Source organism: Oncorhynchus mykiss, chromosome 27 (genome assembly GCF_013265735.2).
Source record: "Oncorhynchus mykiss isolate Arlee chromosome 27, USDA_OmykA_1.1, whole genome shotgun sequence".
Taxonomy (NCBI): Eukaryota; Metazoa; Chordata; class Actinopteri; order Salmoniformes; family Salmonidae; genus Oncorhynchus; species Oncorhynchus mykiss.
In genome coordinates, this window is record NC_048591.1 from 10,250,989 (window position 1) to 10,265,000 (window position 14,012).

Sequence of the window (14,012 nt, forward strand, 5' to 3'; positions counted from 1 at the left end):
GCCGTCATGAGCCGACACTATGAAAATTAATTTAATAGTCTCTAATGCGTTTGAATAGGGCAACTAGCTCAGCTGACATATAGCATATACTGTTGCTATAGGTGTAGCTCCTTCTAAGGGAAGGTTGGAGTAAACCAATGGTAAATATTAGATTATGCTGAACAGTTATGATCCCTGAGGGCACACTGCTAGACAAAAAAACCCCTACAAACATGCCCCCATCTTTCCTGTTGTATCTCTGAGCTGTGATTTGGTTCTTGCGCATCTTGAAATCATATGATTGTGAGGTCCTTTTTTTAAATTATTGAACATGAAATGTTATTTGATGGTTATTTGATACTGAATATAATTTTGACTCCCATTTCAAATCTAACTGATGACAGTGAGTAGCCTATCAGCTGCAGGGATTTCGATTCATTTTAAATCTGAGAAATGGGCTACTTACATATTTAGAGAAACGACTATACTATTCCATAGTTTCATACCATGCTATAAAACAATACTATGGCCCTAAAATATGTAATTCCACGCAGCCAACACTAGAGGTCCATATAACGCAATACAATGATTTGCACTTCATGTAAACAGACCAAAAGCTGCAGATTTGTCATTTGAAAGTGCAATTACGAGAGTAAAAGTGTCTGAAGTCTTTGCAATGTGCTTAATGTACAAGCCAAGGTCATAATGTTATCTCAGTATTTATGTCATAGGACTGAGTGTTATTAATTATTATAGGTTATTGTAGGCTCTAGAGTACCTTTACATTAGCCCACCCCATCCCCAGACACCGTTCAGAAGAAAAGGCAAAGATATCATGGATGTTGGCCTAGCTACAGTTGCAATATCCTCTTGGCAGGACGTCTTTGTAGTGGGGAGCAGTCTGCCCAACCCCATCCCACAGTGCCAGGACTTGAGGAGAGAAGCGCTCACACGCACTACTCACGGCGCCTGCTCTGGTCCGCTCCTTCGACAGTGCGCAGCCTATAATTCAGTACAGACAAGAGACACCCTCGACCAGTTCCCGGACTCTACCCTAGGCTACTGCTGAGGCCGTTCTAACAGGACATGCCTCGAAGAGCGGAACATGGGACCAACGAATCCAATTTATTGCAAAGGAAAAGGTTGACATCACACGTGAGTCATTTGGAGAGGCAGAGGTGTATAAACAAACGGAGCAGATAAAGATGAACATTACCATGCCCTGTCTCCATCGCCACCACCACATTCGTTTAGCTTCACATTTCATTTTCTGCACAGACGCAGAATAGGTGGAATTATTGATTAAAAGGGAAGAGGATTCCAATGTGGACGGGAGAGGAGACACTCGTGACAATGAGAGTCACATCAATTTAGGAGCGGCCCTTCAGAAGATAGCCGTTTATATGTGAAGGACAGAAATGAAGTCGTCTCCAGGATAGCGCTGTGAGGGAGTGCATCCGATCGGAGTTTGCTGGCGATCTGCGGGACTGCTGCTCCCCGTATTTGCGGCCATGCTGCGGGAAGCATCCTCCGAGCTCTTCACCGACTTGAGGGGCTTTTACCAGCCGATTGTTATAACAGTGAATTCGTTAAAATGATTTCGTTGTCTTGAAGACGGCTATTCCCGAGGCTTTTTTGCAATATTTGTTTCATCGTTTGCTAAAGAACTCTGCGCAGAGAGAGCTGATCATATTTCACATAGCTCTGACATTTGTATCCTAACAAAATTCTGTGGAAAACATGTCATTATTTCTAGACTATGTTCCGTGAATTGCGGAACAAAAGTTTTTGGTTGTGTCCCGGGTTGGGTAGTGTAGGCCTATGGGGTTAAGTGTTTCTCTGTTTGTGTTTAAAGTCGGCACGCATAGCAGTCAATTCGCTCAAGCTTATTATGTGAGTTAGGCATTGTATTACAATCTGAATGAATGTGTTGGATGTAGGTTCCCCTACTGGTATTGCACTCTAACAGCTGGGTACTATTCACGAGGGGACAGGTGTGTTGTCCAGAGAGTCAGGTGGAGAACGAACCCAGAGGTCCTATCCACTTTAAGCCCTTTATGGGGGGGGGGGGTTTAATGTTTAGTGCAAAAACAAATATTTTTATGCAAGTCAGCCTTGCATGACTGCCTTGGGGAGCAAGTCATTTCTCACAGCAGATTCTGACATCCGAACATGGGCACCAAACAGACCAAAGGTGCCGGGTGCCAAGAGGCTGGGCCCAGCCCACAGCACGGGTGGAAACGGACCCCTACCAAGGAGAGGGGTGACATCTTCACCTCCTTCATGTTGAGGTCAGGGGACCGGCTGAGTCGTGGAGGGTCCCCTCCGCCCTACCAGCGCCGGATAAGCATGATCCAGGAGATGATGCTGATGGCCAAGCAAGGCAAACAGGACAAGGCCACAGAGATGCTGCAGACACTCCGGCAGGTGTGTGTACGTGTGTGTGTGTTTATTTGTAAGTGTGTGCGCACGTGTGTTTATGGTATGTTCTTGACTGTGTGCCTGTGTGTGTTCCTGTGTGCTTGTGTTTGTATGTGTGTGCTGTGTGTGCGCCTGTGTGTTTGTGCACCTTTGTGCTCGTGTGTTCATGTGTGTGTGTTTGCCTGTGTGTATTTATGTGTGTGCATGTGTGCGTTTCATCTACTATAACCCCAAATCCCATGTCAATTCACTCTAAATCCTAGTCTGAGTCTAGCTTACATCAACTCTGTTAAAGTCCTTCACTTGGCCAGGGATACACAGATGGGAGGGAGGTGAGTTTCAGAGGACAGAGGAGGGCAGACAGATGGACTGATGCAGAGACGGGTAGAGAGGTGTGATCGTCAGAAAGCTGCATGTGCTTTCTCTCAGTTAGGTCGTGATTAGCTCTTACCACGGACACGCCGACATCGTGTGCCCACCACACTTTCAGGGACGTACAATAACTAGAGGGACCGTCTGTCTGAGTGAGGTGAGGACGTGGATGCTAAGGAAGACCAACTCAAACGACACCTCCCTTCGATGTCACACCAGGGTCGTGTGTTCGTTCGGCACGAAACTGAAGGAGACGGGGAGGTGCTACCTGAACTTGGCCAATATGAAACGGTCGTTGTTGTCGTTTTCCGTTGAACAATGTTATGAAATGTTTTGCTTCGGTGTGCCCTGATGAATATGACCCAGCATTGGAATACAGTCAAATGACCAAAGGATATTAGGTCAACTTAGATGACAGATAGCTGTTGGTGTAAATGACTATCTACAGTATCTGCTCTTGCAGGGACACCATAACAAGTCGATGAGATGCATCCTGCAAATCTCACGTCCCTCCCGCCCTGCACCTCCTTTGCCCCTCTGTCAATGGTGTTTGTGAGGAGCGTAACTCTTCCTGGGCTGTGTCATGTTGCTGAAACAGATGCCCAGAGGCTCGGCTCGCCTTCGCTGCTGATGCAATTAGAGGAGTGGCACACTTTATGGCTCCTCTGTGATGCCATTCAGCCAGGTTTGATCGGCCTGTGGGAGAATGGAGAGAGAGAGTAGCAAAGGAGGGAGAGAGTAGCAAAGGAGGGAGAGAGTAGCAAAGGAGGGAGAGAGTAGCAAAGGAGGGAGAGAGTAGCAAAGGAGGGAGAGAGTTGCAAAGGAGGGAGAGAGTTGCAAAGGAGGGAGAGAGTTGCAAAGGAGGGAGAGAGTAGCAAAGGAGGGAGAGAGTTGCAAAGGAGGGAGAGAGTAGCAAAGGAGGGAGAGAGGATGAAATGAGGGAGAGAGGATGAAATGAGGGAGAGAGGATGAAATGAGGGAGTGGAGAAAATCAAATGAAAGTGTGTTTGTCACGTGCGCTGAATACGACAGGACCTTAAAGTGAAATGCTTACTTACAGGCTCTAACCAATAGTGTGAAAAAGGTATTAGGTGAACAATAGGTAAGTAAAGAAATAAAACAACAGTAAAAAGACAGTAGCGAGGCTATATACAGTAGCGAGGCTATAAAAGTAGCGAGGCTACATACAGACACCGGTTAGTCAGGCTGATTGAGGTAGTATGTACATGTAGATATGGTTAAAGTGACTATGCATATATGATGAACAGAGAGTAGCAGTAGCGTAAAAGAGGGGGGGTGGTGGGTGGCGGGACACAATGCAGATAGCCCGGTTAGCCAATGTGCGGGAGCACTGGTTGGTCGGGCCAATTGAGGTAGTATGTACATGAATGTATAGTTAAAGTGACTATGCATATATGATAAACAGAGTAGCAGACATTGCAAATAGTCCGGGTAACCATTTGACGACCTGTTCAGGAGTCTTATGGCTCGGGGGTAAAAACTGTTGAGAAGCCTTTTTGTCCTAGACTTGGCACTCCGGGACCGCTTGCCATGCGGTAGTAGAGAGAACAGTGTATGACTGGGGTGGCTGGGGTCTTTGAAATTTCTTTAGGGCCTTCCTCTGACACCGCCTGGTGTAGAGGTCCTGGATGGCAGTGATGTACTCGGCCGTACGCACTACCTTCTGTGGTGCCTTGCGGTCAAGGGCCGAGCAATTGCCGTACCAGGCAGTGATGCAACCAGATGCTCTCGATGTTGCAGCTGTAGAACCATTTGAGGATCTCAGGACCCATGCCAAATCTTTTTAGTTTTCTGAGGGGGAATAGGCTTTGTCGTGCCCTCTTCACGACCGTCTTGGTGTGTTTGGACCATGTGGGAAAAGTAGTGGAAAGGAAAGAGAGGGGAGGAAAGGACAGACAAAGAGTAGGAAAGGAGGGAGAGGGCAGGAAAAAGGGAGGGACTGGAGGTAAGTGGGGAGAGTGGAGGAAAAGAGGGATAGGGAGAATTTGGTAGAAAGAGCTTCTCCTACTAAGGTGCTTTTACCTCATAACATTGATCTCCAGACATAATTAAGAAAGAGAACTTCAGTAAGCATCCAACTTCGCGATGTGGTTTAAGGCCCACATGAAGCTCTATCCACCAGATCCCACCAGACCTATACACTTTATATTGAATATTGGACAGGATTTCATCGATCGGTTCACTCCTTTTGTCGATATATCACCCTCGGGGGTTATTGATTTTCATTACTTCAACACTCGGTATAATTTGATACGATCAAATGAGTCTCACATCGCCGTCATATTGTCGCCTTCCCTGTAAACATTTCGAGCTTTGCCAAAATAGAAGCCTGGAAATAGAGGCTATGTACCAATCAATCCATGTGCTAACCCATCCATGTGCTAACCAATCCATGTGCTAACCCATCCATGTGCTAACCCATCCATGTGCTAACCAATCCATGTGCTAACCCATCCATGTGCTAACCCATCCATGTGCTAACCCATCCATGTGCTAACCCATCCATGTGCTAACCCATCCATGTGCTAACCCATCTAAGGGTTAACCTGTGGATCATAGTGGTGAGAGCAGACAATCCTCACCCATTTTAAGGATTTTTGGTGCACTCATTGATCGTTTCCCCCGCTTATAAATATCTCAGCATCTGGATTGACAAAAAGCGTGTTGACGAGTTAGAAATTCAAATAGGCTACTTCTTTAGGAACCGGTCGTATCTTTCATTAACTAGCAGAAAACAGAGGGTTCAGTCAACCTTCATTCTGGTTATTGACTATGGTGACGTCATCTATATGATTATGGAAATATTGTCTATATGAATGCATCTGCCGCTCTAATTGGAGGCAGTTTATCATAGCGCATTGCGCTTTATTACGGGCGATTGGTTCCAGTACACACCATTTCATTATGTATCAGAATGTGTGCTCCTCGAAGTCTCGTAGATTGAGGCATGGCGCTCTTTTTGTCTATAAAGCCCTCTTGCATAAACTTCCACCGTACCTTACCTCATTGTTAACCTTCAGACGTATAAATGACCAGACCCGGACTCCCTTCCATCTCCACCGAGTTCATCTGCTTTGAGTTTTTATTTTTACGCCTTATGTGGAATGATCCCCAGAATTCCTTAAAGTTGGTGCAATTCAGGCAGATGTTAGAGGGACCATGTGTTTGTTTCAATCATAACAATGTGCTTGTTTCATATGATTGTGTTTTGCTTTTTGGGTTTTGTGTTTGCTTTATATGTAATTGATGTGTATACAGATATGTATAGTGTAATTGATGTGTATACAGATATGTATAGTGTAATTGATGTGTATACAGATATGTATAGTGTAATTGATGTGTATACAGATATGTATAGTGTAATTGATGTGTATACAGATATGTATAGTGTAATTGATGTGTATACAGATATGTATAGTGTAATTGATGTGTATACAGATATGTATAGTGTAATTGATGTGTATACAGATATGTATAGTGTAATTGATGTGTATACAGATATGTATAGTGTAATTGATGTGTATACAGATATGTATAGTGTAATTGATGTGTATACAGATATGTATAGTGTAATTGATGTGTATACAGATATGTATAGTGTAATTGATGTGTTCATGCAGGGCTCATCTACGAAAGACACTGTGGTCTCAGCATGACTCCCTGCTTGAATTGAAGAAAAAAAACAAATCCCTGCTGGTTGTTGTTCAGAGATCAGAGCCTCTGTTTACAAAGCGTCTCGTAGTAGGAGTGATGATTTCGGATCAGTTTTGTATTGTCGACCAGACTGAATTAGATTATAAGGACGGGAGACCTGATCCTAGTTCAGCACTCTTACTCTGAGACACTTTGTAACTATTGGTCCAGGCTGAGATGAAGCCATGGAGGGACACACAGTGTATTATCATGTCATTATCAATCTTCTAGCTCTGGCTCTGCACACTTAGAAAAAAAGTTTTCCCAAACGACTGTCCCCATAGGAGAACACTTATTAGTTCCAGGTAGGACTAAAAAAAAACTTTTAGGTTCTAGATAGCACCTTTTTTTCTAAGAGTGTGGCCCTCCGTTTCAAAACACCCGCTGCACTTATGTGATAATGCCCTCGAAGCCGGTGTTTGGAGGATATATTGGCATGGGTGTTGTTAGGCCAGAGACGAGGTCAAGATCTGGCAAACCGTGAAAATATATCCTCCAAACACCTGCTTTGAGGCTATTAACACTTTTATACAACGGGTTACCAACATATTCAAATAATGATTGAATAAAAAACATATTTCGATAAATGTCTTCATACTATTTCATCCTTCCACGAGATATAGTCCCAACACAAATCTAGGGTTGCTACCGAAGCCGGCTGGTCGTTTGTTTTATCGGTTCGGTTGCTAGAGACGCGACCCAGTCTTTCTGTTCTGTATCTATGGACGCGACCCAGTCGTTCAGGCATTCTGTTCTTGATCTATGAACTCGACCCAGTCGTTCAGTCTTTCTGTTCTGTATCTATGGACGCGACCCAGTCGTTCAGTCTTTCTGTTCTGGATCTATGGACGCGACCCAGTCGTTCAGTCTTTCTGTTCTGGATCTATGGACGCGACCCAGTCGTTCAGTCTTTCTGTTCTGTATCTATGGACTCGACCCAGTCGTTCAGTCTTTCTGTTCTGGATCTATGGACGCGACCCAGTCGTTCAGTCTTTCTGTTCTGTATCTATGGACTCGACCCAGTCGTTCAGTCTTTCTGTTCTGGATCTATGGACGCGACTCAGTCGTTCAGTCTTTCTGTTCTGTATCTATGGACTCGACCCAGTCGTTCATTCTAAATGTTCTATATCTATGGACGCGACCCAGTCGTTCATTCTAAATGTTCTATATCTATGGACGCGACCCAGTCGTTCATTCTAAATGTTCTATATCTATGGACTCGACCCAGTCGTTCATTCTAAATGTTCTATATCTATGGACGCGACCCAGTCGTTCAGTCTTTTTGTTCTATATCTATGGACTCGACCCAGTCGTTCATTCTAAATGTTCTATTGCCATACTGGCTGGCAACGTTCTTATCTCTTGCTTGCTAGCTAGCCAACTACGGCTAACTTACTGTCATGTCAAACAGTGCAGACAGAATAACAGCAAAGTATTTGCATTTGTTTAAACTGTTTTCTAGTAACATTTATTTGGATACATCCATAATAAGCTGATGAGGCGAGATTTCGTCTGGCATAGAAAATGTGCTCACTAGTCAGGACACTGTTGTTAAGAGGAGCTAGTCAACAACACAGCTACAGAAACACAATCACTTCAAACTGAAGCTGGAAAGACTGCGAATTAGCTGCGTTTCATTTAGTTTGACCTGTTTTCTATTGACATTCGTTTGTATATTTCCATTAAAATGTATATTAAGTCAACTTAGATGACAGACAGTCATTTACAACAACGGCTGATTCATAATTTCGACTGGCTGAGAAAAGCTGCCTGTCTGTCTCCTCACGACTCCCGACACATTCATTACTATGGGACAGCTAGAGATAAAATTTGAATATTGAAACAATGTTGCTAATGTCGGAGAGACAGACAGTAAGGATTATACAAATCTCTGCAGTTGAAAACCAAATGCTAATCTAAAAGAAATGGGAGATCATTTCTAGATGCTTTTTATAGTGGTGATCAAATGTATTGTGGAATAGACACTGGCTGGAATACGGTTTTATCCAATCAGCATCCAGAATTAGACCCACCTGTTGTATAATATAGTACAATCACCATGCCCTCAGTCCACACAGCAACAGGTTGGTTAGAAACTAAACTGTTGATTCTGATGCTGTTACGGTTTGTCTTGCCAGGTCATTTGCGGTTAGAAGACCGAAAGAGAGAGAGAGAGAGATTTAGGGAGAGAAAGAGATGTAGAGGGAGAGAGACTTAGATAGTGAGAGGGAGAGAAGAGAGAGAGAGTGCCTGTTCTTCGAAAAAGATGAAGAGACTGAGAGAAGCACCTCAGTTCACTGGCAACCAGGTGCACCCCGTTGTTGCCCGGATACCATGGAATTTCCCATTAAATTGGAATTGATTAATGAAGGGGCAGCTCTGTTAACACCTAAAAAAAACTCTTCATTTCTATTTCTCCTCAGTCCGTTTGCAGGGTTTTTGCAGTCCGTTTGCAGTCCACTGCTTTGATGATGAATGTGGCTAACGTTGATGTGGGAGGAATACTCTAATGAAAGACAATTTATTGTCCTCACTTCCCCCGCTAACCCCCCCCTCTCACGCCACCACTACGCAGTTCCAATCATTTTGCTGCTTTAGTTGTCATAGCCTTTCATTTTTAATACCGGACAATCGACATGAAAAATGCATGGCCTTTTCTTTGCTAGAGGGAATTGCTGCTCAAATGTCCTCTCCCCCCCCCCCCCCCCCCCCCCCGTCCTTTCTCTCTCTCCACCTCGGTCTCATTCTGCCTTTGCCGTGTTGTTTTTACATCGGCTAGAACCACAGACCGCCCCCATCACCTCCACCCCCTCACCCCTCTCCCCTCACCAATTCGCGGCCAAATCTGTAACTGCAGGTACCTAAACCTGCTGTGCTGTGCCGAAGATAACACACAGAGATGTCAGATGCGTTTCCATTTAGGGGTTTTCTATTTGTAGAGCGGCTTGATTTCTTACCGCTTCGCTCTGCGGGCACTGGGGGAATTGCCTCCCTCATGTCCTGTGACTCATCCAGCTGTCATGGATGCATACACACACACACGCACACACGCACACACGCACGCACGCACACACACACACACACACACACCCTCAAATGGCCGCACGCCACACAGTTCTAACGTTGTTCATGATGTGGCCCCAATGCTAGGGTAAACAGAAAAAAAGTTGTCATGTGTGTGTATTGAAACTGCTGTGATCCACCTGTTGATATTCCTGGAAGTCAAGCACATGTGTAGTAGCGACTTGAGTTGTCTAAACCTCTTCTGAAGTGGTTGGTCTCGCAGGTGAGGGGTGAACGCAGGTGAGGGGTGAACACAGGTGAGGGGTGAACGCAGGTGAGGGGTGTCCGTGACCTGTGTCAAGGCTCTGATTCTCAGAGAGAGAGGGTAGGAGAGAGAAAAAAAAAACACGTTTGCCGACCCAGTAGCTAACCTCAAGATAGCTGCGAAGACAAAAAGCAATCCATCGTCTGTCATGGATTGAGCTTCAGATAAAAACACTATTTCCCCACAGGCTTCTACGTTAGGGAGCGCAAGCAAATCCAAGGGCTTTGCATGAATTGACAAAGACTTCCCGCGCCTGAAGGAAAAGTCGTGTTCAATTTGACGGTCGGGCTGCTGACATGCGGAAAGGACACTCCCTTTCCTGGTGCTGAAGTCTACTATCTGTTAGTGTTTGAGTCAACGCTACTGGATCAGCAGGTTTCAGTGTTAAGTTTGCATTAGCAGTGGTGCATTTGTGAGTGTTTGCACTTTTGTTCATCCCACCTACTAGTGCAAGTCAATAAGGATGTGTGCTAGTTTCCTGTATGCCAGTCAGCCACTGTCACATAAACTAACGTAATATTGATATATCGGATCGGAGGTGAATTCTGGGTATTTTGTAGGGCCCAGAGGTTGTCTTGACAAGGCGGTATAACCTCTGGGCCCGAGGTAAAGGCGAGTTATGGTTTTTGCTGGTCCGGGTCACACGGTTGGTGAAAACCGCTGGCTCTAATCATGTAACCCGGTTCCACATCTCTCCTGTCTCTCTCTCTCTGTCTGTGTGTAGGACTTGGGGATGGAGTCCACGTCTCTGGATGATGTGCTGTACCGTTACGCCAGCTTCAGGAACCTGGTGGACCCCATCACCCACGACCTCGTCATCAGCCTGGCCAGATACATCCAGTGCCCCCCCAAGACAGGCCCGGTAGGACACCGAAACACTCCATGCACACAGGAACGTGTGAACACGCACACGTGTGCAAGTACATGAATGCACACACAGACACACACGCATACAATGTACCCTCACACTCGCAAGCACACACACACACACACACACACACACACACACACACACACACACACACACACACACACACACACACACACACCCGCGCACAAAATACATATACAGGTGGCTGCTATTTGTGGTTGTTGGATGGGATGAGTTAAATGTAAAGTGCGTTGAGGCCTCGTGCACAAAACGCATGTAAACGCAATTTGTTATTAATCCATTATAACGTGCTCCTCGCAGATACGCTCCCCCATCACAACATTAACTCTCAGACGTATTTCATTCCGTGTGCTGGTGCAATGAGGCCATCTCTTTTCCTCCTGTCTTTGGGCCGGAAATTAGGTTGTAGATATGCTCTGAGTGTGTTTGTGTATGTAATGATGTGTGTGTGTGTGTGTGTGTGTGTGTGTGAGCGAGAGAGAGCAACAGAGATATACCATCCAAGCATCAATTTGGAGGGAAGGACATTAATGACTATCAGAACTCTGTGTTGAGGCCATTCTCTCTACAGTACAGTGTACTGATGATCGGCTGGTGAGATGCTGTAGTTGAAATGGAAATGCACTCACTTTAATGCCCATAGGGATGTGAGGAAGGTCATGCTCTCGCTCTCATCCACCAGTTCCTCAGCGAGTCTTCCACTCATTAACAACCCAAGTCAGAGAATTCATTAGATTGGCTTAAGACCCCTCACGGCGTGAATTAAATCTCTGCATTTTTAGAAAAACATCATCGTGCCCAGAAGGATTAAAATGACCTACTCTCATAAGGATTTCAATCTTTTAGTTGTATAGATGTATAATTAGATTGAGATAGTTATGATGGATAAAGAAGGATTAGACCTTTTGATTACACCCATGCCTAATCCTTTGCTTTCTCTAACAGGCGTGATTCTGTCTTGCTCACTGAGTGAGATGATGAAAAGAGTTGGCGGTGGGTAGATGGATGTGGCGACTGGGAAAGAGAGTCAGAGATTCTCATTATGGAAGGAGAGACATGTCTTGCAGGGAGACGGATAGCAAGAGACGGAGGGAGAGGCGGAGGGAGGGAGAACAGGCAGGCAGACAGACAGACGGCAGGGGGAACGACAGGCAGACAGACGGCAGGGGGAACAGCAGACAGACGGCAGGGGGAACGACAGACAGACGGCAGGGGGAACGACAGACAGATGGCAGGGGGAACGACAGACAGACGGCAGGGGGAACGACAGACAGACGGCAGGGGGAACGACAGACAGACGGCAGGGGGAACGACAGACAGACGGCAGGGGGAACGACAGACAGACAGACCAGCAGTGCCTTGTTCTCCTATATGAGTCACACTCTGAAAATACTGGCAGCCTTCCGAGCCTTAGTGCTTCTGCTGCTCTCAATGGAGCGAATCCAGCACAATATTACCACACACACACACACACACACACACACACACACACACACACAGTAAACATCTATATTTGTGTAGTAACCAGTAGTTTTATTTTTACATTTTTTACAGTACTACTGATATTAATTACTGCATTGTTGGGAAAGCATTTGCAAGAAAGGTATTTCACTGTACTTTAAAGTTAAAACTTATAGGAAAAGTCTCTGAAAGACCGATTCAGCCCACATTCCTCCTGTTACTGCTCTGCCACAATTTGAACCCGTACAGATGGTGAACCCAGGTGTTTATTTTCGACGGCTCTTTTTCCTTCCCAGTCTGCTGCCACTTTCAGCCCTGTAACAATTTAGAGTGTTTATTTAAATTACATTTAAATGCAAACAATTGTATTTTTCCTGTGCGGGAACTGCTTGTGCGGAGTGTTTCACACAGTTAGGCTTCGTGGTAACCCAAAAGGATGAGCGATGGAAGGATGTTATTGATAACACCATGACAACGCATAACACCATGGGTAAACGACTAGTCCACCTGCGTCACGAAGAGAGAGACTATTTTGTTTCTGGGTGCTGATGAGAGAAACAGATTTATGTGTTGATGTAGTAGAGAGAGAGAGAAAAGCAAGCGAGCACGGAAGGCAGGAAGAAGGAGAGGGAGTAGGTGAGAAGGAGGGCTGGAGAGAGAGTGTGTCTTAGTGTGCACTGTAAAAATAGAAGGTCTCAAAACACCATGATTGTGTAGTGAAACCGTGAAATGTAGTGCCGGTAAGCTTGACATCTGGTGTTTGAATGTAAACCCAATATAAGTGTTTCCTTACACACACAAAAAAAGAGTTTTAAAACAGAAATGTAGGACTCTGAAACGCCCAAAGTGGCTCTTCAACCTGAATATTGGTGTTTTTAAGGAAGTGCTGTAAAAGGCAGCATCAAAACAACAAGACATTGTTTCTCATACAATCAATGGTTTACAAATTCAAATGCTATATATCCTAAGTATTGATTCATGATAAGAGCCTATGCAGAATATTATTTTTTATCTTGATTATTTTATGATTTATTTTTGACAGATTAGAATCAGGAGGGGCAGTACGATGGTACTTTTCATTTACGTTTTACCCACTCAACCTCACAGACACATTGTAAGAAATTATTCTGGGGTGATTTGAATAAAAAAAATCTCAAATCTAAACCAACATATACTTAAATAAAAATGATTGCAAGTCGTGCAGAGCCCGTGGACTAGCGACAAACGCAGCTGACTTAGACAGGTCCCCCCTCTCCCCACTAAAGACCGGGGTTAAATTCCCTGGCACCATCCGATACACCCCGTCCAACCTGACAGAGCTTGAGAGGATCTGCAGAGAAGAATGGGAGAAACTCACCAAATACAGGTGTGCCAAGCTTGTAGCGTCATACCCAAGAATACTCAAGACTCGAGGCTGTAATCGCTGCTAATACTGCTTCAACAAAGTACTGAGTAAAGGGTCTGAATAATTATGTAAATGTAATATTTCAGTTTTACATTTTTAATACATTTGCCCAAAATTCTAAAAAGCAGTTTTTGCTTTGTCATTGTGGAATATTGTGTGTAGATTGATGAGGGAAAAAAACTATTGAATAAATTTTAGAATAAGGTTGTAACGTAACAAAATGTGGAAAAAGTCAAGGGGTCTGAATACTTTCCGAATGAAGTGTGTGTGTGTGTGTGTGTGTGTGTGTGTGTGTGTGTATATATATATGTATGTGTATATACATATGTGTATTCAGACTCTTTGAGCCCTTAGCTCTGCTCTCCCCGTGACTACACACAGCCAGCCATATCACACTGACTGACACTTCCTTTGAGCTAGTTCTTGATTGGGTCTTAGGA

General features: G+C 44.7%; 1 protein-coding gene across 1 annotated transcript in view; it reads left to right on the plus strand.

Moving 5' to 3' along the window:
- The first annotated feature begins 900 nt into the window (after positions 1–900).
- Positions 901–14,012, plus strand: part of LOC110507067 (leucine-rich repeat-containing protein 75A-like) — a 30,326-nt gene continuing 17,214 nt past the window's right edge. The window contains exons 1-2 of the mRNA XM_036964737.1: positions 901–2,406; positions 10,539–10,676. Of these exons, the coding sequence (XP_036820632.1) occupies positions 2,152–2,406; positions 10,539–10,676 (393 nt within the window). The 5' untranslated portion in view covers positions 901–2,151. The remainder of the gene's footprint in view (positions 2,407–10,538; positions 10,677–14,012) is intronic.